At 33.9% G+C, this 26,126-nt stretch overlaps 2 protein-coding genes across 3 annotated transcripts; both read left to right on the top strand.

Moving 5' to 3' along the window:
• The first annotated feature begins 3,352 nt into the window (after positions 1-3,352).
• LOC104904056 (ABC transporter G family member 1) lies at positions 3,353-11,185 on the top strand. Its single transcript, XM_048636615.2, has 8 exons — positions 3,353-3,697; positions 5,633-5,706; positions 5,836-6,300; positions 6,919-7,005; positions 7,107-7,232; positions 7,344-7,538; positions 8,671-8,757; positions 10,084-11,185. Exons 1-8 carry the CDS (start codon positions 3,430-3,432, stop codon positions 10,735-10,737), a joined length of 1,956 nt encoding a protein of 651 aa, XP_048492572.1. The 5' UTR covers positions 3,353-3,429; the 3' UTR covers positions 10,738-11,185.
• A 4,791-nt stretch (positions 11,186-15,976) lies between these two features.
• Positions 15,977-25,949, top strand: LOC104904058 (2-carboxy-1,4-naphthoquinone phytyltransferase, chloroplastic). 2 transcript variants are annotated; one of them, XM_010692233.3, is made up of 13 exons: positions 15,977-16,138; positions 16,337-16,436; positions 18,971-19,232; positions 19,671-19,774; positions 20,825-20,896; positions 21,026-21,164; positions 21,843-21,949; positions 22,036-22,138; positions 22,214-22,252; positions 22,341-22,451; positions 22,615-22,680; positions 25,271-25,522; positions 25,824-25,949. In XM_010692233.3, the coding sequence occupies exons 2-12, from the start codon at positions 16,378-16,380 to the stop codon at positions 25,400-25,402; spliced, it is 1,194 nt and encodes a 397-aa protein (XP_010690535.1). In that variant the 5' UTR covers positions 15,977-16,138; positions 16,337-16,377; the 3' UTR covers positions 25,403-25,522; positions 25,824-25,949. The 2 variants fall into 2 exon arrangements, with proteins under 2 accessions (XP_010690535.1, XP_048491895.1); XM_048635938.2 differs by lacking the exon at positions 25,824-25,949 and having other exon boundaries at positions 22,341-22,453; positions 22,616-22,680; positions 25,271-25,411.
• The last annotated feature ends 177 nt before the right edge of the window (positions 25,950-26,126 follow it).

Below are 26,126 nucleotides of genomic sequence, written 5' to 3' on the forward strand. Positions count from 1 at the left end.
TGTGGTGTGTGGTGTGTGGTGTGAGGTGTGAGGTGTGAGGTGAGTAAAGTAGGAGAGAGAAATTAAAGGGGTTCAAATAAATAAACAAATAAAGAGGTGTTAAAGTAGGAGAGAGAAAGGTAATAAAATTGAATTAATAATGTCATGATAGACCATATGATAGGAACATGAGGGGTAAAAAGGGAGAAAAAAATTTCAAATAAGGAATAAAGTAAAAGATGGAAGATCTTTTGATAACACACTTAAACAGAAAGAGGGAATATCTTTAGGAAACGGAGAGAGTATATTGCATTTTTCATTAGCTCCAAGATCAACTTTCAACATCCTTATGTATTTCTTTATTAAAAATTATTAAGATTTGATATAAATTATTAAAAATAAACATTGAGACACATCCAATAATATATTGTATTATAATATTATCACTCATATACTACCGAATAAAGGTGGTGAAAATTATGATTTTTGACCTTCAAAAAACAAATGTAGCAAGTCTGCAAGAAAGGAGTACATAAAAAAATTTAATGGTAACTATTCCATTGTGAATAAGAAAAAGTCAAAAGGAACAAATTTTTTACTTTCATTCACATACAAATTAATTTATTTTATTAATTAATATTATATATTTTCATAACAAAAATAACATATGGAACCATAATTTTTTTTTCAACATTTCACTGTCTGTTTTCAATAAAAACGAGTTTGATACAAGTATAACTAGACTTTGACTTATCATGCAATTTTTATATAACTTTAAAAGTTTTAATACTAAAATTGATCTTATTTAGCAATGATAATGAACAAACCCTAAAATGAAAACCTAAAGTTTATAGCATAAATTTTATCTTTTATTTTTTGACAAAACAAAGCACAACTTAGCAATGTAGTTGACTAATTTTTTTTTGGTGTTATGAATTACTCCCTCCGTTTCATTTTAATTGTTACACTTTGATATTTTATACTATTCACAAATTTCACTTTGACCATTATTTGTGATTTATACGCAGATGAAAATATAGTCATGTGGGATTTTGTTAGATTCATCATAACATGTATTTTATTAATATGTACTTTTTATAATTTTTACAAATACAAAACTAAATATTTATGTTCTCAAAGTTTTGCATTGGTATGCGTAAAAAGTGTAAGTGTGTAGATTAAAATGAAACGGGGGGAGTATATAATTAGGGGTGAATATATCCCATAATGTTTTCATTTTGATGTATAGGGAGCCACAAAGAGGACTAATGTAAAATACCAAAGTAACAAACACTTTATTCATCCCATCAATATATATATACAATTTAATTTAACATTTCAAGGATATATATTTGGTAAATTTACCATTATTATTTTAAAGATCTACGCCTCTCGATAATCTAAAAATATACAACAACATTTCAACTAAACCATAGGCAAGTTAGCCAATGCAATTCTTCGAACATGAATATCTCTTAATTCATGGAAAGGATAAAAATTATTAAAAGTTAATATATTGAAATACATAATATGGAGACGAATCGAACAAGATCCCACATGTATATATATGTGTCTACTTATTTATAATATATAAGATATGGTCCAAGTGTAGCTAGTTAATTATATTCTTGGGCAGTTAAGAGAGAAATTGTCCTCAAGGCAAACACTACTCGTGTCTTTTTTAATCCATATTATATAATGACAGAGGGAGTATAAATATCTGAACTTCTATTCATTGTCCTGAAATTACTTAAAACCGTCCCAACTATCATGTAAATGTACCATTATATCCTTGACTGCTTTTAAAACTGTCTCTCCACCACTGCCTAAAATCACTAACCATCAATCACTACCTCCAATCCACCGACGACAATAATGTCTTCCGATGACGTAATTTCTTTTTCCGGCAAGGTCATTTTTTTAACGAATTCTATGGGCTAACGTGTGGCCTCTGGACGTTGCATCCATGGACACAACGTCCAGGCCACACGTTGTGTCCCATGGAATACATTAAAAAAATTTACCTCGTCGGAACTTTGTGTTCGTTAGTGGTGCTCGTCGGTATTGATCGTCGGTGGTGGTGACGAAGATGAGAGAGAATATGAATTAGAGGAGGAGTGAAGTTGGAGTAAAAAATCAAAAAAAAATATCGTAAGGGTATAATAGTAATACTTTTAAAGAGGAGTTGGGACGATTTTAAGTAATTTAGGGACGATGTTTAACCATCCTGAGTGCAATAAATCTGAATCTTGGAAATGAAAATGTTACGAACACTATGGGACATCCCCAAATTTCGAGTATTAAATTAAACTAGTGAGTGTCCGGGCGATGCTCCGGGTTGAATCTTTTCTTAAATTTTTGTCTTGTGAGGAAAAAATTGACCACTGCAGTCTATTATCATTATCATTAATGTGTTAAGTATCTAACTACTTGTATAGTCTTTTAATGAGAAATAATTACAAGACCTTATTATAATTTATTTTAAAATATTAATCAATGATGTTATGTTGGATCAATGGTTAAGCTCTCACTTTTCCTTTCAAAGGTCACGTGTTCGATACCTTCTAACCACAAACCATTATTTTTTTATTTGAGAGGTCGTTTTGCATGAAAATAGTCCATATGCATTAAAGTCTTAGAGGAGAGTGTCACATGGCACATAGACATTCTTATCTACGTGCCACGTGACACCTCCTCTAAGGTGCTAATAAAAATGCTCTATTTCAATGGAAACCTCTCAACTAAAAAGTAACATTGTGTAGGTACAACTGTACAAGGTATCTAGTTACAATGTATCGAACTCATGACCTCTAAATGAAAAGTGGGAGTAACCATGAATCCAACATTACATCAATGTTTACTATTTTAAAATAAAATACAATCATATCTTATAACCATATCTTAATAAAAGCATACTTATACAAGTAGTTAAATACACAACACTTTAATGGTAATAACAAGAGACTATTATAGATATAATTTCTTAGTTCGGTCAATTTTTCGTAGAAAGTCAAGTTACTGTTTTCATTTTCATACTTTTCATACTTTTAGAGTTTATTTTTCAAAATACATACAGTTATTTATCATGTCATGACGATAATTTTTCCTCACCATACAAAAATAACAAAAAATAATAACTCGGGACATCGTCCCGAAATACTCACTCGTGATCAAACAGGAACATGAGAGTACTTAATAATCAATTACTAACAACTAACAAGTTCGACGAGCACATGAATACTAAATACTACTCCATAGGAGTAATCTAGTATGGTAGTGTTGGCAAAAAAAAATCTAGTATGGTAGGACAATTATTTATGGCTTGCCGGCTACAGTACTACAAGTATACGTCCTATAAATATGCGGCCAAAGGGGTATTCAATAATTCAACCAAACAAATATCACTATACTAACTAAAAAGCATAAGAGTACTCGTATTCTCTCTCCTTCATGGCTTCTTCACACCATATATCAGTTTTAGATGTAGAAAGTCCCATCGATCTAGAAAATACAAACGAAACGAACATCCCAATATTTGGAGATGATAATGGTGTGTGTTTGACATGGCAAGATTTGTGCGTTACAGTTTCTGATAAAGAAGCTAAGTTTACCAAAAATATACTTCAAGATGTAACTGGTTATGCTTACCCTGGTCAGGTTTTAGCCATTATGGGTCCTTCTGGCTGTGGCAAATCTACTCTTCTTGACGCTTTAGCAGGTAAAACACTAATATCATCTGTGTTGTATTTTCTCAAAGGGGAAAAAGGGCATTCCCATCTCCCACATATATATGGAATAGTGAAATTATTAAGAGCATCCTTAAAAGCGAAATAAAAAAACATAAGTGTTATATACAGCAAAAAAAGAAGGCTAAATATAACATCTAAAATTATGCTAACTTAATCCTGGTTAGTTCAAATTTTTTTTAATAATATAATTGCACAATTATTACTCACCTCATAGCAAATTTGAGAATATAATTTCACCCACCACAAACACTTTTTTCTTTACCGCGTAAGTCATATTTTATATTATCATAGATGACCCCCCCTTAGAGCATCCACAACAAAGAGGATCTCATCTCCTTTTAACTCTCTCTCTCCTCAAAAAGGAGCTCCTCTCCATTGTAGACCTTGCTAAGAGGATCCTCTTAGCAAGAGGATTGAAGGAAATCCTCTTTTTGTAGAGGAAATGGAGCCTCCGCCCTTGTGCCGAAGAGGGTGATGAGTCAGTTGCAAAACGCAGCTCCTTCCCCTTGTTTGCTGCGTTTCACCAAAAAATGCTGAATTTTTTTTTCTGTTGTGGGCCCACTTGATATTTGTTTAAGTTTTGGTTGGATATTATCTTTCTCAAAGGGTCACTAATTTTAGCAACAATTATAAAAATAATTTAGATTCAAAATTTTATATAATAAATATACTATTGGACATGTTTTATTTTTCTCTATAAATAGAGTCCAATTTTACCATAGTTTGACACACTTTTTTTTTTTTACCACATTTCTCTCTTTCTTTACGGATTACAAACTTATACAAGCGTAGTAGTTAAAGATGACATTAATTAATTTTAATTATACACAGATTAATAATATGAAACATACCATCAAAACTATAATTATCAAAATAAATTAGAGAATACATTGTGGGGTATGTGTAAAGTAAGAAAAAGAGGATCCTCTTTGTTGTAGAAAAATATATGGAGATGTTAAAAGGAAGAGGATGAGTTAGTGGGAAATGAGGTGGAGGAAAGAGAAAATGAGGTGCCAAGAGGAGAAAAGGAGAGAGAAAATATAAGAGGAAGAGGACCTCCTCTTTATTGTGGATGCTCTTAGAGAGGTCATTTGTCATAGATGACCCCCCCAAAGTGGGGTCATTCATCATAAATGACCCCCCCTTAAGGGAGTCATCTGTCATAGATGACCGCCCCAAGGATAGGTTAGTCTTTTAATATGTTTTGCTGTATTTAACCTTTTTTTTTGCTGTATATAGCACATCCCATAAAAAATTAAGGGCTCGTTTGTTATCGTTTTTTGTTTTCAGTTTTCAATTTTTTTTTAAAAAAAGTAAAAACCAAAACATGAAACAGAAAAAGTGGTTTTCACTTTTTAGTTGTCAGTTTTCAGAATCATCATATTCCCAATAAATTTAACTAATTTTTTATTTATTATAGCACATTTATCATATGACTTTGAAAATTAAAAAATCAAAATACAGAAAACCAAAATAATACCGAACGGCCCCTAAGATTGCTAATCCACTCTTTTGTTTTTTTTTTTCTCATTGACGGCCAAAATAGTTTCTCCTTTTTTACATTTGTCGAGTGATTCTTTAAATGTTAAATTGTTGTAAAAGGTAGCTATATATGTGTGATTAAAAAAAGAGTACTATGTTATTAATATAAAATGAAAATTTCATTATTATAAACTAATGTAAGAAGTGTTAGCTTATAAAAATATTTGTCAATATGTTAGATAATAATAGATTAATTTAACTTAAGATTTTAAAAGATTACCGTATATAAAAAAAAGTATAGTTATATCATGTGGGAGTCTTTGGTTCACAATAATATTAGTGTGGACTAGCTACACGCAAGACTAATTAACTCATAAACTGTTTGATAACAATTGCTGTATAATTTAAGTTTCTGATTGCAGGAAGACTAGATTTAAACACAAATGGGCACATACTCATTAATGGTTGTGAACAAGCTCTTGCATATGGTACATCGGTACGTGCCATCAATTTCCCCGAATACATAGGATCACTGATACTATTCTTTCATTATCTCAACTAGTATCATAACTTTTAGTAAAATATCCAGGTTAACTTGCTCCCATTGCATGTTTATGAATAACAGGCTTACGTGACACAAGATGATATATTGATTACAACTTTAACAGTGAAAGAAATTGTGTATTACTCAAGCGAGCTCCAGTTACCATCATCAATGTCGAAATCCGAGAAGCGAAAGAGGGCAGATGATTGCATAAAAGAGATGGGTTTGCAAGATTCAATCGACACAAGAGTTGGAGGATGGGGTGTTAAAGGCTTGAGTGGTGGACAAAAGAGGAGACTTAGTATATGCGTTGAGATATTAACTCAACCTAAGCTTCTTTTCCTTGATGAACCAACAAGTGGGCTTGATAGTGCAGCTTCATTCCATGTTATGAGTAGAATTGCAAGCAATGATAGGAAAAATGGAAGGACGATTATTGCATCCATACACCAACCTAGTAGCCAAGTTTTTGGGCTATTTGATAATCTGTGTCTTCTATCTGCTGGTAAAACAGTATATTTTGGTCCTGCTCGGGGAGCACTTGAGGTCAGTTGTTGGTTGTTCAGCCAATTTATACCACTAAATTTTAAAAGAGGTCGTCGGTAAAAGAGAGTTTTAGAGAGAGTTTTAGAATAAAAACTCTCAAAATGAAAAAGGTCATAATATGGGCTTTTTCTTTAGAGGAATAGGTAAAAATATGTTCAATTACTTTTTTGCTTCTAATAATAATACTACACATGTATTAAAATGTTTATGAATGTCATTTCATACAAACAAATGTCAATAAGCTTTTAGCAATCAGTTAATTGTTACCAAATATATTTACAAAAAAAAAAGTTATAAAATCAGCCCTCAAATTTGCTGAACAAAAAGTAAAAACTCTAACCGTAAACTCTAAACTCTAATAGCTGAACTCTAAACTTTATTTATCAAATAGGGCCAAAATAAATATCTATCTAACTTATATCGTATGTGGTTAAAATTCCTTTACACGAGTACATAAAATTGTGCTTTTGAAGGCATCTATTTCCTCTACAAACCAACGTTAAGTAAATATTCACGCATAGAGCTTATGTATGTAGGATGAGTTTGTTTTAGCAACTTCGAATTAAACTTATACTTGTGTAATCTTACTTACCAATAGTGTTTTGAATTTTGATGTAGTTCTTTACATCAAATGGTTTTCCATGCCCATCTCAGCAAAATCCTTCAGATTTCTTCCTTCAAATGATAAACAAAGATTTTGACGAGGTACAAATAATTATTCTTCTTTTATCATGGTAAATTACTCTTTGTAAATGCTATATTTTCCACCATAATTTGATTAGCTGTGGTTCCTAATTTCCTACTAGGGCATAGAACAAGGCCGATCCATCAAGAAATCAACAGAGGAAATCGTCGACATTTTGGTAAACTCATACAAGTCATCTGAGAATTACCAACAAATCGAAGATGTAATTAGTACAATATGCAAATCGGTAATTAGTAATTAATGATCGCTTGTGCCATATATTATTATTCAACAAGATATTATAAGACTAACAAATACTAATATCCTGATTATATATCATCTTAATTTTTATATATAGAAAGGCGAAAGATTAGAGATTGGAAGAAAGCGAGCTAGTTTCTTAATCCAATGCCAAGTTCTAACTAGAAGATCCTTTGTCAACATGTCCCGCGATTGGGGTTATTATTGGCTGCGACTTGCTATCTACATCATATTGGGGCTTGGATTAGGCACCCTCTTCTATGATATAGGTCTTAGTAAAAGCTCAATTCAGGTAACAAATTTTTCACCCTTTTCACTTGCATAATCCGTGGACCAGTTTGTTGAATATTATTAGAGTAATAGTTGCTCGGGAAAGTATTTTAGCTACCTTAAATGATAAAGTGCTAACATATTTTAGGTGATAAAATGATCCGTAGTGTTTGGGGAGCACCTAAAATAAAATTTCAGGTGGCTAAAATGATTTAAATGATAAGTTAAAAAATTTACCTTTTCAAAATCAGGTGACTGAAATTTGAAAAATCTTTCTAAAATTTTGACAACAACTAATTTTGCTAAAATAATTTATTAACTTAATCAACTAATTTTGCCAAACAGTTAAACTAATTGGTTACCTTATCAGTTCTAGCACCTTATTAGTTTTAACTTTATCTTATCAGTTTCAGTTAATTTATCAGTTTCAGTTTATTTTCAGCTATAAATGCCAAACAGAGCCTGTATTGTAAACACTATATATATTGAATGTCAGGGTTAACCTAATCAGGCCTAAGACCAGTAAAGTCTCTACTATCCTTTTACATACAATATTACTCTAATAAATATAAGAAGCTATTCTCCCTCTGTTTTTTTAATCTACCCGATTAATATAGATACACATTTTAAGGTAAATTGAAGAGAGTGTAAAAAGTGAGTTAATTTGGTTTTTTTATTTTTAATTTTCTTATGAAGAAAAAGTGTGAGTTTATTATATATTTTAACGGAGATCGAGAGTATATGGAAAAGCGAGAGGGTGTGTCAAGTTAAGGATGATTAAATTATTGTATATTTTTGCTAGATAAAGAATAAAACATGATGAGTAGATCTTTTAAAAAAAAAGCTAGTAGATTTTCAAAAACCGGGGGGAGGACTTTCTAATAATTATTTTTCCTATTTAAGTATATTTCTCCTATATACATATGAAATGGATAAAATTGTTTGGTTGATCATGCATGTGAAATAAAACTTCTCATTTATTTAGAAACAGTTTAATTCATAGACAATATCCTCTGATTTTGTGGAAACTAAAGTTGCGTTTGTTGTATCAATCAAAAAAATTCACAACTATATACTTCCATTTCTCCTAGCAACTAAATAATTTTTTTTGTGCAGACTGTACGAATAATAAGTGAAATTTTGTCTGATTTCAGGATAGAGGATCCTTGCTTATGTTTGTGGCTTCATACTTGACTTTTATGACGATTGGTGGATTTCCTTCTTTTGTTGAAGATATGAAGGTATTACTTAGGCCTGTTCTCCCCTACTTATTTTCAGTTCAGTTCAGTTCAATTCAGTTCAGTTCAGTTCAATTTAGCTGTTTTATACCGAAGCAAATAGGCCCTTAGTGTAACAAAGTTGTCATATGACTACTTCCTCATTTTCTTTTCTTTCTAAAATTTTACATAGCTCAACATAAGTTCTTAACCAATATACTACTTTAGAAAGTAAAATAATAGAGTCAACCATCAGTCAGTTAGCTTATTGATCTAATTTTTGGACAAAAATTGCTCTATTTTCATGTTTGGAAGTTGGGAGAATATAAACAGATATTATATGTACACGATGCCTGCAAAAACAAATAGAAATTGCTTTTAAATTTAATGGTGTATTCATTCGTTAAGTGAACATTAAGTTTTCCTTTTAGCTTCTTTTTTAGTTAATCTTACATGCATTAGAAAGGGGGAGAATCATAGAAATTCTACGGTTATAAACTGGTTGGCCACTCTAAAGCAACAAGACAAAACTAAAATTAAGAAAAATAAATAAAAAACTTAACATCGACGTAATGTAGAATTGTGGAGGTACAACATAGAACAAAAAAAATCAGGTAATAAACATTGGGGTTACAAAATAGAAGACGTTAAATTATATGGATAACTTATAGAAGATCCCAAACATTAATATATTTGGTAAAAATCTATTCTAATGAGCAAAAATTAGGTTAAACTCATTATTTTATTGTTCTTTAAGGGGAACTCATTTTTGTTTGGTAGACACGTAAGGGAAAAAACTAGAGAATTATTGCAAAAATATAATCATTTTTATTAGTACGTAACCTTCAATTTTAATTAGTAATATGCACTTTCAATCACTAAAATAAGTTTTGATTAGTAAAAATAATTTCAACAGCTCGAATAAATAAGCCTCGCGCTAAAGTCTTGAAGATATTAGATATAAATAATAAAAACATCTAAAAGATCTACCACTTTAATATTAGTTATTTCTAAAATCAGTTTCGGACTAAAAAGACAAAATGTAGAGCAAAGCTGATTAAAAGAAAATTGTAGGAAACCTTGATGAGTTAGAAACACCGGCTTTATTATATTGTACTACACTTGTTTTTTAATATTTACAACATATTTCTATTTAGGATCTTTCGTAATACTTGCAATATCTATCTCTCTTTCGAGCAAACTCTTATACAAGGAAAGCTTTATTTTATTATTTAAGCACATAAATTATGTTTTGCTCTCTTTCCTCCTCATCAATTCATATGCCATTTATCAAATGTTGTATGTATTAAGAAACGGATAGGATAAATTCGCATGTTTTGTTTGTTTCAGGTTTTTAAACGAGAAAGGCTAAATGGGCACTATAGTACAACTTCCTTTGTTGTGGGAAATACACTTTCTTCTGTGCCATTTCTTCTTCTAGTTGCCCTCATTCCTGGAGCAATCGTTTACTTCTTACCTGGGCTTCAAAGGGAATTCCCAAACTTCACATATTTCATACTAGTTCTCTTCGCTTGCATGTTGTTGGTTGAAAGCCTAATGATGATTGTAGCAAGTTTAGTACCCAATTTTCTTATGGGAATCATCACTGGAGCTGGAGTTCAAGGCTTCATGATGTTAGCCGGAGGATTTTTCCGATTGCCTAACCAACTACCAAATATTTTTTGGCGATATCCTCTCTACCACATTTCATTCCACAAATACGCATTTCAAGGACTGTTTAAGAATGAATTTGAAGGGTTGGAATTCCCTACTAAGAAAGGATCAAGTTTACATATGACCTCAGGAGTTACAATTCTCAAAAATAAATGGCAAGTTGATGATGCAGGTTATTCAAAATGGATCAATCTTGGTATACTACTAGGTATGGTGGTTTTATATCGTTTTATGTTCTTAATCATCATTAAGATTTCGGAAAAGAGTAAACCTATTATTAGAGCTTTGACAAGAAGGCCACCAAAGCAAGTAGTGCAAGTTGACTATTAATAGGAAATTTGATTCCAAACCTGCGCAATATACTATGATTGGAAGAGGATTAAGTGAAGGATTTGAATGTATATATATTATTATATGGAGACCAGACTCTATGATTACAATATAAATAAAATATTACACCTATGTATTTGTATTAGCATATATTGTTGACTAACAGTCAATTATGCTTCAAAGTTGGCTTAATTATCTTCCAAATGTTAGTGATTTATTAGTTGTTAACTAAATTAGATTATGGAGCAATATACTTGATAGTTTGTTAGGAGTTAGGAGTCGTGCACAATTGCCGTGGGGTCATGTTTACCCATGTTCTCCTTTTATTATGCCATTTTCTAGTTAATGTTGTTAGGATGTAAGCCTTTAATAATAGGCCTTAGTTTTTGCCTTGCTTAACAGTAAGTATGCAGTTCAATTTGTAATGCAAGTCCATTATTATCTTTTATTTGCTGCACTAGTCTCTTTTCTTCTTGTTTGTTCCTAGATATTCAACATGGTATAAGAGCCAAAATCATCTAGAGGGCTTGAGAGATTAAAGAAAAAACAAAAAAGAAATTAAAAAAAAAAAAGCAAATTTGAGAGTTGAAATCTTGTCAAATAACATCAAGCAAAATTTCTCTTCCTGATCCCATATTCAATGGTGAAGATTACCACTCTTGGGCTATAAAAATGAAAACTTACTTAAAAGTTTTGAGTTTATGGGATGTGGTAGAAAACGATGCTACTCCCTCCTCTCTTCCAAACAATCCAGTAGCCCAAACAAAAAAAAAAAAGAAGAAGATATGGCAAAGAAGCCAAGGACGCTTTATTGCTTACTTTCGGCATTATTGGAAGGGATTTTCACACTTGTAAGGTCCTTTGAAACTCCTAAAGAGGCGTGGGAAAAGCTCAATGCAGAGTTTGAAGGCAATAGTCAAACCAAGTTGATGCAAAATTTAAATTTCAAAAGGGAGTTTGAGATGCTAAGCATGAAAAAGTTCGAAGGTGCCAAGGAGTACGAAAATCGAATGATGACTATTGTAAATCAAATAAAGCTCCTTGGTGGTCATTTTTCAAGTCAGAGAGTGCTAGACAAGCTTCTAGTAACTCTTTCGGATATGTATGAAACCAAAATTTATACTCTTGAAGATTCAAAAAATTTGTCTACTTTAACTTTTGGAGAATTGATCAATGCACTCCATGTCGTTGATCAAAGAAGGCAAATGAGAGGAGAAAATGATGGATCAACCAAAGGTGAAGAAGCTTTTTGGCGAAACATTATAGATTGCAAAATGAAGAGCAACAAAACATGGCACAAGTAGTCGAAGAAGAGACATTATTTTAGAGCAATGGGTGAGAAGTGTACCGTGTTGGAGAGAAGTGCATCGACAGTGTTGGTGAAAAAGTGAATCAACAAATGTTTGGTGATGAGAAGTGCATCACATATGAAGGGGAGTACTTCATAAAAATTGACATATGTTCGAGACCAACTTTGAAGCAAAGAGTGTGTTGACTAATAGTCAATTGTGCTCCAGATCAGTTGGCTTAACTATCTTCCTTTATAATTTAGGAATAAATGTTAGTGATTTATTAGTTGTTAAGTAAATCATACTCCCTCCGTTTCAATTTAATTGTTACACTTTGATATTTTACATTATTCACAAATTTCACTTTGACCATCAGTTGTGATTTATACGTGAAATGAAAATATAGTCATGTGGGATTTTGTTAGATTCATCATAACATGTATTTTATTAATATGTACTTTTTATAATTTTTACAAATACAAAACTAAAGATATATGTCCTCAAATCAAAGTTTTGCATTCATGCGTGAAAAGTTTAAGTGTCTAAATTAAAATAAAACGGAGGAAGTATAATGGAGCAACATACTTGGTAGTGTGTTAGGAGTTACGACTTAGGAGTAGTGCACAATTGGCATGGGCCATGTCTACCCATGCTCTCCTTTTATTATACCATTTCCTAGTTTTTTTTTTTATCAGGAAAGAAAACTAGGGGTATCTCAATAAAGAAACATCCACCTAAAACATCCTAAAGGATGGTTACAATAAGAAAAAAGGAGCATATAAAATACAAGTGGAAGATCTGCCGCGATAGAAACAGCTTCTCCCTAGGCCCAAACGAAGATGAACACCTTCTTGAAACCCGTCACAGGGACAAGACAATCACCACTGAAACGCTCCCAAATCTTTCATAAGAGCAGGCCCGAGTCCCAAAACCCATCAGCAAACGCGAACCCGCACCCCTGGCACCGCTACCCAAGAGACCTCTTCGCTGAAGGTGGATGAAATACCAGCGAAACCAACGAAAGAAGCATCACAACGACCACCAGTGATGCGAAACCCACGACCTACTAAGAAAGAGCCGACGACTAGAAAGAAAAAACCAAGCGGAGTCCAGCCGAAGAGGGGGAAGAAGAAACCCGAAACCAACCGCTAGAAACTCCGAAAACTGAACAAAGGGCTACATAGATAAAGTACGACTGAGGACATGAGAAATTAGACTAAATTGATAAGAAATAGGCGATAACAATGGCTAGATCTAGGGAGATATGAAGCGAGACGAGGCTAGGGTTTCAATTTTTAGAGAAATTGATTTGAGGCTAGGGTTTTTAGGGTTTGCTTTTAGGAAAAACTAAGAGGGGTTTTCTAGAGAGAAGGCAAAGCCCTTCTCTCTAGAATCCCTTTTTCAATTTCCTAGTTAATGTTATTAGGATGTAAGCCTTTAAATAGGCCTTAGCTTTGTTTTGCTTAACAATAAGTATGCGGTTCAATATGTAATACAAATATATTATTTCTTTTACTTGCTGCATTATTCTCTCCTCTTCTTGTTTGTTCCTATATTTCCAACATATATGTCTTTCATTTCTTAATAAATGCATCATATTGACTTATAAGAATTTTTTGTCCAAAACTACCTTCAACTTTCAAGTTTTTGAGAGATCCTACCCTATAAAAATTTTGTTGTCTAAACTACCCTATGCCGGTTTCCAGCATTGACTATCTATTTTTTCAGTGTTTTTAATGTTACGTAATATTACTTGACCTCTTCAAACCCTTTTTCATTTTCCCTACCCTATTTCCCCATATCCCTGTGCACGCTCTCTCTCTCTCATATCTATGTCGACACTTTGTACCACCAATCCACCATTAAATTCCTCTTCTATTTAAACTAAAATTGAATCAATCACCCAATTTATCACCCTCTTAGTTTCCTTGAATCTCAAGCAATTTTCAAAAGGGTAACTTTGTATCTCCCACAATTTTGACCTGAAAAAAGTCAACACCTAAAACCGGCATCAGGTAGCTGTCAACGGCAAAATGGTAAAAGTAAGGTAGTTTGGGACAAAAAAAATTTTATAAGGCAGCTTCTCGCAAAAACTTGAAAGTTAAAGGTAATTGGGACGACAAAAATGTTAGACTTTTAATTTTTAATAGCTAAATCTCAATGTTTATTTTTAAGATATTATGTTTTTATAATTTTTGATAATATATAGCTGAAGATTTGATGGACAAAGATGTATCTCGATAAATGTGTCCAGTCAATATGATGCGATTAAGAACCACAATAATTAAAACATTGATCATTGTTAATTTACTTGCTTATGCATTTGTACAAATTTAAACAAATTTCTTTAATTAGACTTACATTAGAAGAGAAATTTTTCCTCAAAATCATTAGCATGCTGCTCTATTGTGTAGAACCATGTGAAAGCCTTAGACTAGATCTTTCCTAATATAAATTTGAAGAACTGGAAATAAGAAAAGAACTGGGAATAAGAAAATAACTGAAAATCTAACTTTGACTAAACGAAGAGGTACAATACAAATAAATATTTCCTTCGTTTTTAATTACTCGTAAAATTTCCTTTTGTACAAGGATCAAAGAGATGAGAGTGATACAAAAAGGAACTCCACGTGCCAGAAGAGATATAGAATGAATATATTGTCAAAATAGAATCGTTGCAAGTAATAGAGAATTGCCAAAAACGGGAAATGTTGAGAGTGAAAAAAAGAGACTACAAAATTTGAGGATGCAACTTTAAAAAGAAACATTGGGAGTACAATGTAAGTAATGCTTAAACATATGGGTGTCATATTATGTGCAACACAACTTATTAGGATATGTGGTCTAGTTCTAATATATTATCAGACAAATTCAAACTTAGATTTTTCTAATATGCCTATTCCATCTCATTCTAACCCAACAATTTTAGAAAACAAACTATAGTCACTATATGGGCTAAAGAATATGAGAACTAGGGCTACTAATCGAGCGAGTCGGTCGTGAGCAGGACCCTCGTTAAGCCCTTGCTCGACTCGTGCTCGTTAATTTTTTTGTAACTCGACTCGAAACTCGATTCGACTCGAGCTCCATAAGCTCGAGAAGCTCGATTAGCTTTGATTGCTCGCTAGCTTTTTAAGAGTAAATAACGTTAAATTAATTTTACCTTGACTTTCTTTTTTTCAAAAAAAAAAAAATAGATTTATTACAACAATTACCAAAACATTAAAAAGATATTCAAGGATCATAAAGTAAATTTTAATCGGGGTTGATAAGTTGGTTCCCATATCTTAAGTTTTTAATGAACTTTTTTGCAGAGCCGAACTCGAGTTGCTCGCGAGCTGCTCAACTCGATTAGCAGCCAAGAACTGAATGGATTAAATTGGTCATTTAATAAATTAAATAGATTAAATTATGCCATATATATATATATATATATATATATATATATATATATATATATATATAAAAAATTCAAGACAAACAAATGTCATGCTACCACATGTACTCTTCCCTCCACACAATCAAATAAGACATTAAACAATAAAAATGTGTGTTTCAAAACTCAAACCTATTACCTCTCATTTGATATGCTAATACACTAACCAACTACACTACAATATTCATATTGATCTTTGCAGGGGAAAAATCATTTAAAGACAAATATTTCTATTTTTGAAGACTTCAAATGCACATCAGTAAATAATCCGGGACGTATGCGGGACAAGAACTAGTTATATCCAAAAAGGTGCTCCTATCTCTTCTTACTATTGAACTTGAACCGTTGTCTAATTTTTAAATTAAAAATAGGCGGTCTCTTATGAGACCAACGGTTTGCACAAAGGAGAGGGTCGATTTATGTCAATGTGATTGTATGAAATTACACATTTACCCCTAGCCTAATTCAATTATTGCAATCAATTGTAGGGATAAAAAACTCTATCTAAGCAGTTAAGCTGCCAGCATCTCAACCATATCTCCTTCCTACCATCTCCACAGTCTCTCACTCTCTCCTCCTTGCACAAACTTCCCTCAGAAAACAGTTACATTTTAATCGTTATTCTTGAATTTCTCATCCTAAATTTTGAGTCTTTGAACCCATTTACTCTGCCCAGGTATAATTCTATCAGCTTTTTCCTTTTGCTTGTTTCTTTTTTGGGCTTTGGGTTTCTTGAATTTAGTATTCTTCTTCAATAATACATCTGAAATTGGTTCTACAGAGTCAATATCAAGGCAAATTTGAGTTTTTATTTCAATTATAAATTCATGCGATAATTTGTTGATGAATTGTACCTTTTTTTTTTTGGGCACAGATAATGTTATGAATTTCCAGTAAAAGTTGCTACAAATTACAATGGCTGCATTTTGCAGCGGCGGGCAAGTTTGTTCATTTCCTCTATTTTCTGTTCGAAGGTGACAAATACTTACATATATATATGTACTGTACTTCTCTTGTAATGATATATGGGGAAATGAAGATTTTGGGGAAATTTTATGGGGGTTTACTCTATTAAATATTCATCTACATTACCAAGTATTGTGCTTTTTCACGAACCCTGAATTGCTATGATGCTATCAGTATTAGGTTAATGGCGAGGGTACAATTGAGACACGTTTTAAAGTTCGGGGTACTACTTAAATTTTTTCTGAAAGGGGGTACAACACAGAATTCCGAATGATACAGGCTTATACAGTTATACTATAAACATAATGCATTTTTATAATACCTTTTATGGTTGTTGTAAAACTGTAATGTACTGCAATAACATGTATAATGATCCCTTAGAATAAATGTATTACGATGTTATTATATTATCCTATCAGGCTCACCTCACTGGGACACTCTTCGGTTGGATTGTTGAGTTGAGGACTGTTTTTGGTCATATCCTTGATCTTATAGTGTCTATCAAATAAGTATTACTTCAAGGAAATGTTTAGAATGAGATAAATGTTGCTGATCTATGACAGTTATCTAGACAAATTGTTAGTCTTATGTTTGTGTTGTGATGTTTTTGATGATGCAATTGGCATAAGTTCTTGTTACAAATTAGAATTAGTACCGTGTTCCTGGTAGTTAGCTTTTCTGGATCTTTGTCGAATGTTTTCTGGGGTGGGAAACCTCCGTGATGGTCATGTTGTCATTAGATCTTTCCTGAGTTTGCTTGAATGTTAATTGGAATTTCAAGTAAGAAATCCGTCTAGTTGCATGTGTGACTAGGAGAAAAGATTTCCATTTATGAGAAAGTCATTTATAGCTGAGGCATTAATTTCTAAATTTTGTTATGTAACTTTCTTTATGCAAAGAAGGCATCTTGCTTAAACAATAGTATTTAATCTATCATGATCTATCTTTGAGTAGAAGGGTTTTTAGGACTTGTATAACTAGACACATGTTAGCAACATAGCTATACATCCCAGAACTCCTATTTTTATAGAAAGCGATACATGTAAATCAGTGAAGATGCGGCTTGAACCAGGTCCTCTAAATTCCATGAGGACTTTACTTACCACTAAAGCTAACATCTCCTTTGAACCTTATTACGTTACGCATATATGACTAGGTGTGTTTACAGCCGAATTCCTTTTGATATCTGTCTGAGATCGAAATGCAACTTCCAGAAAGGTTTATGCATTCATTATCATAATCTTCAAGAATAAAATGGCTGGAAGCGTGTACTTTTTTACTTAACTTGGATTCTCATGATCAGAGATCCTTTTAATGGTGCCTTCATGACTTGTTCTTTTCCTTACAATATCTGATGTCAACTAATATTACTTCTCGCCATATACCCCTTTCTAGGGAAGAAGGCTGGGTTCTAACGGTGGAACATATTGAATTGCTAGAATTTCACTTTAATATAAGTGGTGATTTTTTAGCTCTTGGTGTAATGCAAGATTGGAATGTTCATTAAGAGTCTACTGATTGAGGGATACCCAGGGGTCAGAGATATCTGAAAGAGTTATGATATAGTATTATTAAAACTAAAACCACACACTGATAGCTTGATATTATGTATATGTTTGCTTTTTATTATTGAGAGTGAAGATTCTATTTTTGTTTGGTGGATTGACCCGTCTCTTTGATCGTTAATGTCATTTTAATGCCAAAGCAGAATTCTAGATATGGACAGAGTCCATCTTACAGAATAGCTGTTCAGAATCACCATTTAACTGAATTTCGGTCCTTCACTTGTTACCTACTTTACTTGGATTATTGATTTACCTAGATATTCGATTTGGATATGGTTACTTCGCTTCATTCTGGGCCAAAATCATGGGAAATTTTCATAAAATAGGCAAGTTAGACACTTAAACACATACTCATATATTGTATGAGTACCTAAGTTTGAGTAACATAGCTTATCACTTGCCACCATAGTCTGTTTCTTTAGTGCAACAAATTGTGTCAATCATGAAATTATTCTTTCTAATAAAGAGAGGAGTCATAGGACAATCCATTTCATTTGTTGAAGACTGTGTATGGAAATCAAATTGGCAAATATGGTATAGGAGCTCCTTTGTGGCCCAAGTTGAAATTTAAGTACAAATTACTTTAGGATTCTCAGTCATAGGCTCCTAGCTTTATAGATACTCTCTCTATCCCATATTAATCTATACGTTGGGAATCTATAAGGAGATTAAGGAGAACGAAAAGGCAGAGAGAACAATAGGACTGAAGTGGGTGTGGATCCCGACTTTAGAGAATAAGCAGTGAGGAAATGCTTACTTGATAGAGAGTGTATATATTGGGATGTATAAATTGATATGACGGAGAAAGTAATATAGGAAAGAAAAATCATGGATTGAAAAATTGTGGATTTTTTATGTTAATTTTTTCTCTGCCTTAGATCTACTTGGCCTCTTAAAGTTGATTGGCTGGCAGCCTTTGTGTAGAAGATATGTTTCTCTCTAATTGCTGACTCTTGTAGCATGCATTCAATTGTCAGGTCTTGTCCAAGTGCTACCCACCTTAATAAGAAAAAAGGAAATTGTCAGATATCTTTTGATGATGGTGGATATTCTTTTGGGAATGTCAAACAATCAGCAAGAGCAAGAACCTCTGAAAGATGTCAGTGGGAATCCATCAAGTGTGAGAAGAAGAATCCTGATTATAGTTGTGACCAGGAAAACAAAGATGTATCTCGAGCTACCTTGATATGGAGAGCCATAAAGTTACCCATATACTCTGTTGCAGTAGTTCCACTTACGGTAAGTTTTCTAAGCTTTAATTTTAAATGTATGATCCATTGGCTTGTGTGAATCCTATGAATTTCCATTTCTAATTTCTTTGACCTTCCAATCCTTTAGGTCATAATTCTTTTGGAACTTGCCTTGTGTTTTCATTGTTTGTGAAACTAGGGGATGATGCAAACTATATAATATTTCAAAAATCTACAAATCAAGCTTTTCCTTGTGCTCATGTGACGTTTTCATGGGACCTTGAAATAATATTTGTATTCATATTGCTCACTTATATTATCTTAGGTTTAGCTGTTAAATGTGAATTGATCTGTTTTTACCTTCCTATGCCTCATTTCAAGGAGGAAAACTCTATATTTAAATTTCTCTCTTTCTTCTCTTTCTAACTTGCTTATAGCTTCTGCTCAAATTTTATTACCCAAATTCATTATGGATGTGCATACGTAGGTGGCCAGTGCTTCTGCCTACCTGCAAACAGGCCAATTTTCGATGCTGCGCTACCTTGGGCTCCTGATCTCATCCATTTTTATTATCACATGGCTTAACTTAAGGTTAGTTTATCAGTGAGATGGATCCCCACCCCCACCCCCCCGCCCTACACACCCTTTCGGTAAATCAATTGATATATTTTAATCTCTAGTTGTAGTTTTTTTTCCCAATGGAACGGCTCACATACACTAGAGCATAGCACTCTATGCCAATCAGGAGGTCATTTAAAATGCCTTTGAGGTGATTGATCCTATTTGCAATTTAACCAGGAGAGTCGGATATTTCAACTTGTGCCTGCACAAAGAAATATCTATGTTTATCCAATGTAATGTTCTAGAATGTACATGTAGATGTACACCTCATATTTCATGCAAAATGGAGATAGGTGAGTGGAAGAATATGCCTTCGATTTTGTCTGCATTTTCCCTGCCAGTTGTCTCTCCATTGACACTGCGGAGAGGATGACTAGAAAGAATGAATGTTTAGGCTTTCATTGAAGTTGCCATCTTTTTTGTCTTTATAAAGACTTCTGTGTAAGTAATTGTGGAGAAGGAACGTAATTTGTCCACCCCCCACTCACCAAAAAGGAAAGAGGTTTAACGCGTGTCTACCTTAGTTTGCATTGGCGGGGTACATGGACTCTGGACATTAGACCTACACTTTCATGACATGTTGATGGAGATGATGGTAGAGTAGGAGTTTGCAAATGGGATCAGATAGGATCTTTAATTTTTATTGACCTTAGTTAGAAATATTTCTTCTTTTTTATGGCTGTGGTTTTATTCTTCTCATACTTTGAGGTTTTTTGTCATCTTTGTTGGGTCATTCTGCTTCCAGTTGTGCAATATATATCTTTCCACGATAATGTTTAATAGCAACATTTTTATCAAGAAATTGTTGACGGGAAGTTTATGATTTGTCTACAAAGATATCTTTCAACCATGAATGATTGGTCAATTGTAAATTGATCCACAATATTAGCAAAATACTGCAATGCAGTCAGCTATAGTTTTTATACAGTCTTGCCAAAACCCCACTCTCTCAACATTTTATTTAAGTATCTCACGTTCTCAGTTTTGTTGACAATTTTCTTGGATATTCACATGCGGCAGCAATGATGTGTATGATTTTGACACAGGAGCAGATAAAAACAAGAAAGAATCAGTTGTGAACATTGTTGGAAGGTGGGGTTTCCCTTTAACAATAGCTTCTGTGTGCAATTTTTGATCATATATGCATCTCAGGCTGCTTAGCCTATCTTTATTGGCACGATTATAAAATTGACCCTTTGTACCCCACATCTTATTTGGAAGCCGAACAGGGACCCTTGTTGCTGCCAATCTGCTACTGGCTTTTGGTTTTGTGGGTCTGACTGGGTTAGCTTTGGTGGCTGGGAATGTGCGTTCATTACTGCTATTGTTATGTGCAGTCATGTGTGGCTATGTGTACCAGGTATAAAATCATTCACTTATATTTTTGAAAACTTTTGAGTGATAATGAGCATGTAGCTTTGCCTTCGAAATAAATTATTTTTAGATGGTCAGATTTGATGCCCCCTTTCCGACCACCATCCATCATACTCCCCCGACCAAATGGAACTCAGCCTAACTGTTGTCCACCCTAATAATTAGTCACAACAGGTTACTGAGGCACCCAGGTATGCTCCCTGGTGGTTCCAGCAGTTCGGATGACTTGGCGGCACTAAGCTATAATTAGAAAGCTCTTTGGCTGCCATCGGAATAATGTATAGCCATTAGCCTTCGGAATGCTTTATTCTTTGCTGAAAGTAATACAATTATTGGATGGTTTGTCCTTTTATTTACATCAAGTCCATTGTACCTTGATATTTAAGCTGCTAATAGATATATCAGTGGACTATGAATCTGTTTGACCTTGCATATTCCTTTGAAGTGGTGTGGTCATTCAGAATTCATTCTTATAACATGAGGATTCTTTCCACATGGAAGATATGTCTGATTCTTGATTATGAGAGAGAAATATCTGATTTTGTTTTTAATCACTTAGATACTGATGGAGACAGGTTGTAGGTGATAGTCCCTATTCTTATTGAATAATTGCAGGAATATGTGGAACTACGTCTAATATGTGCTAAGATACCTCTTGTTGCAGTGTCCACCTTTTCGATTAAGTTACCAAGGATTGGGAGAGCCGCTGTGCTTTGCATCATTTGGCCCATTTGCTACTACAGCGTTTTATATGATGCAGATTACGTCGAGGTATTTTGAAAAATCCAATTAGCTTCATGTATCATGGCTCCAGAGAATAAGCTGTTTAAGTTTTCTAATGTTTCTGCACTTGGCAGCAACCTAGGGTACCGTTGTCCCTTAACGACTACTGTCCTCTCTGCATCACTTCTTGTTGGTTGCACCACCACCTTAATCTTATTCTGTAGCCATTTTCACCAGGTGACTTTTCTTCACTAATTTTACTCTTACAGAATATATAAGTTCAGACTCTTGATATATTTTGTATGAATGCAGGTGGAAGGAGATAGAGCTGTTGGTAAATTTTCACCGTTGGTAAACCCATTGGAACTGGAATTCTATGAACTTGTATCATGTAAACTTGGCCTTTTGTAATATGCTTCGGTAATTTCTCTGTATGCAGGTTCGTGTAGGACAGAAAGCCGGATCAGAGGTTGTCAAAATTTCAATAGTAGCACTTTATGGTGCCTTATTTGTTTTATCACTTGGAAGTGCTCTTCCCTTGACATGCACTGTAAGTAATAGTTGTGATTTTATTTCATAGTAGATACTCCATTTTTTTTTTCTCGTGGCTGGTTCTTACTCCTGTTTTGCTGTTCGTCTTAACTTGAGTTTCTTTCTTTCCCACTCTTTCCTTATTATCCCTTCCCTTTACAAATATTTCTTATTGCCTTCAGGTTTTTTGCGCCTTGACTATACCAATGGGAAACATGGTTGTTAGCTACGTGGAGAAGAATTACCATGTAAGTCGTGAATTGATAAAAAGAATTTGTTTGCGTTTTGCTTGATTTCTCTAATTCAACTTCAGCTCTCTTTGACCACCTGTAACACTAACTAGTTAAACTCAGCAGTTCCATATAATTCTGTGAGATCTTTTTCTCCAATTCTGAAGTGCTTGATGTTATATTCCCTTGTCAATGCAAATTAGCAGCCTGTATAGGTATTTCATTACTGTAACATGATTTTGACTGTTCTTTTATCTATTTCTTCCTATTTGAAACTCTTGAATGCATATTTTATTTCTTCACTGGTGCATGTTTTACGTGTCTATCATGTTCAGTACTGCAAAGTGCATGCAGCTTTTACCAAGCCTTAAATGCCAGTTTTTTGTAAGTGGATCACGGTGTAACTATTGTTTGTTATGCTATTATGCTTCTCTGTAGTAGTAATGCGGTGGATGCCCCATTGCAAGTTAACCTGATCTCACTACTAGGCCAAATGTCATAGGCCACCTCTAGCAGTATTATAAGCTCCATCTAATTGGAATTAAGTGGTAAATTGGTAATTTTGTTATTATTAAGAACGCAAACAAATTGTGGCCTTATAGATTCTTTGAAATTTCCGAGCAATATATTTTCTTGAATAGGAAATATAGGCAGTACCAAGAAGACCTGTGGCTGATGCAAAAGCAATTTAGGAGTAATGAGGATTTGTGCTTAAGCCTATGTACTAGGACTCAGCTACTGGAATCAGACACTTGTTCTGAGTCAACTATTTTTATCATGACAAGGCCCAAGATGAATTTTCGAAGTGTCAATAACCATGTCGGAGTGTCAGGAACCCAACACGGGTACTGGAGGTAAAATCACGAGTCCGAGTAACATAGGTTAACCATTGAACATCTTTTAGGTTAGTTGTCTTGGTACTTGTAGGTCTGTTAAGATTACTTATTGAAGGAAAATTTACATGTAAATCACTATATCCTAGCCAGGACTATCCTAGTTTGTGGTGGTAGTTGACTAGCTGTGCCATGTCTGCCATACTAGCGTTGTACTCTTTGTGAATGAGGGAAAGTGATTTTCTTGGTCCTTGATCATCGCTAGCTGGATTTGAAATTGATCCCTCAGGAGGCATATTCCTGTATTTAACTCATGCTTATGATAATCTTGTGTAGATGGAGAATTCTCCATTGAAACCTATTTCACAGCTAGGACTTAAGTATGAGACTCTTGAAGATCCTTGAAAAGAGTTTTAAGGGGTGACCCGTACTTTTTTGGTGGCCATAGGAAATGTAGATTACTTCAGGCCGAAGCTGCCTTCCCTCTAGCTAAATCAAATTCCAAGGCTTCCAAAAGGAGGCTTGAAATTCTAAGTGGGAAGTGAAGAGAAGCACTGTAGGAGCATCGTCAGGTTCAATACTAATATTCTGACAAAGTATATACTACATGTCTATCAAGTCATGTTCAGTAATCAGTATGTATCAGAAATAGTCAATATGACTTGAGCTAATAGCTAATGCCTGTGAGTCCTATTAAGCTAAAATACCAGGTAGCCTCTCCAAGATTTCATGGAATCACAAGGTTTTGGGACTGTAGATGATACTGGGACGGTGCAAGTTGCCCCTTACAAAGCACTTTCCCCAAGGCTTACATTCACATTAGGGAGCCTCTTTGGAGGATGGAGCCACCCTATTTCTGCTTAAGTGGATTCACATTTTCTCCGTTAAAGTCTATATTGTACACCTCAAAGACATTACGGAAATAAATCTGAATTGACAGGTTTGAGGATCTAGATGATTTCAGAGCTGAATATAGCTGCCTGCAATGGCCAGTTCTGAGTTAACCTGTGCCTATGAAAGCTTTGTTGAAGTCGATGAAAAAACTGAACTCCTCTTAGACTATAAGAAAAGTCTACTTGAGATCTTTAGGGTTATTCGGGGTCTTTATTGACCATTGAATGGGTAGTTGATAGTGATAATGGTCCAGAAGTTTCCCCTAGGACACCCCCATTTTTTTAAGGCTAAAGTTTATGCTCGTTAAACTAATAGAGTTTCGTGTAAAACCTTGATGAACCATAGAGGGAGGAGCCCCCTAGACATGATCCCGTAAGCCATTGTGTCCAGTCCTTGTCCCCTCCCAAGGCAAGTCGGTCCACTATGGTTCAGCAGTTTTGGTTAGTGAGTTTGCACAGCCGGGCACACTGGTCACTTAGGCTCCGACATGAATCCCAGTCCAACTGTGAGACTAGAGTATTTTGAAACATTTAAAAAGATGTAAAGGCAGTCTAGGTCATTGTTGGTGACTGCGGAGCTCTCCCTATTCAAGTTTATCCTTTGCATGACTTTTTAGACATTGGTGGCAGCTAAAATTGAGCTCTAGATAGACATATTCCGACAATCTTGTCATATAATTTGTATCTCTTATACTATTTACTTATTTGAACCCCATTCTTCTTGTCGAGATTTCATTGAAGGCAGTGAAAGCATTTGGCATTTGTGCTAGTGGGGCTTCTGCTAGTCATTAGAGCATTGGAAACGATTGTAGAGTTTTGAACCTCAGTTTCAGCTGTCAACAGCCACTTGAAGTTTGCTTGTATGTTAAATCTGTTTATCAGGATAATGAAAAGATCTTCATGGCCAAATACTACTGTGTTCGATTACATGCTTTGTTTGGAGTGGCATTGACTGCTGGGCTAGTTGCAGCCAGAAGATTTGGTAATTACACTCCAAGACTTATATTTCCATGATGCTTCATTGAAGATGGCATATTTTTACATGAAGGCGGCACATATTGAAGAGATTGTGGTTTGCTATCGGCTTCTTTCTGCTCATCGTTATTGCGTAACGTGCACTGCCAGACTATTCAAGTGAGTAGACTCTCTATATAGGGGAAAACCTCCTATACTTTAATAAATCAATGTGTTTAAGATCTGTATACTATAACATTCGTCACTCGCTTCTATTAATTCATTGTAATAGTTGCTATTCTTCACCCTAATCTTTACTTCTTTAGCATTACCTAATAATTTATTTATGATTTTCTCCTCAAATCCAATTAAATGGAATGCTACAATAACTCCAGATAGCTGTTAATATTCTTTATATCGCTATCGAATCGTTTTAAAAGTTACTTTCAGCAGATTAATACAGTTTTTTTTCATTTTTCAGGTGCTTTCTTGTCGTTGACGTCATCGAAAATACAGGTTTTCTCTAGGTTATGCACTGTAATTTTTATAAACTGCTAAAATTCGGCCTTTTTTTAATTTTATAATGCAGTATAATTATTGGTCTTTATTCTGCCATTTTAACTTAATTAATGAGCACATTCCCCTCAAAACAACTTGAATGCACTCTCTAAACTTCATTCCTGCACATCAGTTATATTTTTCTTGATCAATAGCAGCATAGATGGTAATACTAGCACAGAATAATAGTCCGAGGATGTATATTTTGAGAATCTGGAAGTGTTGA

Source organism: Beta vulgaris, chromosome 9 (assembly GCF_026745355.1).
Source record: "Beta vulgaris subsp. vulgaris cultivar EL10 chromosome 9, EL10.2, whole genome shotgun sequence".
Classification (NCBI taxonomy): Eukaryota; Viridiplantae; Streptophyta; class Magnoliopsida; order Caryophyllales; family Amaranthaceae; genus Beta; species Beta vulgaris.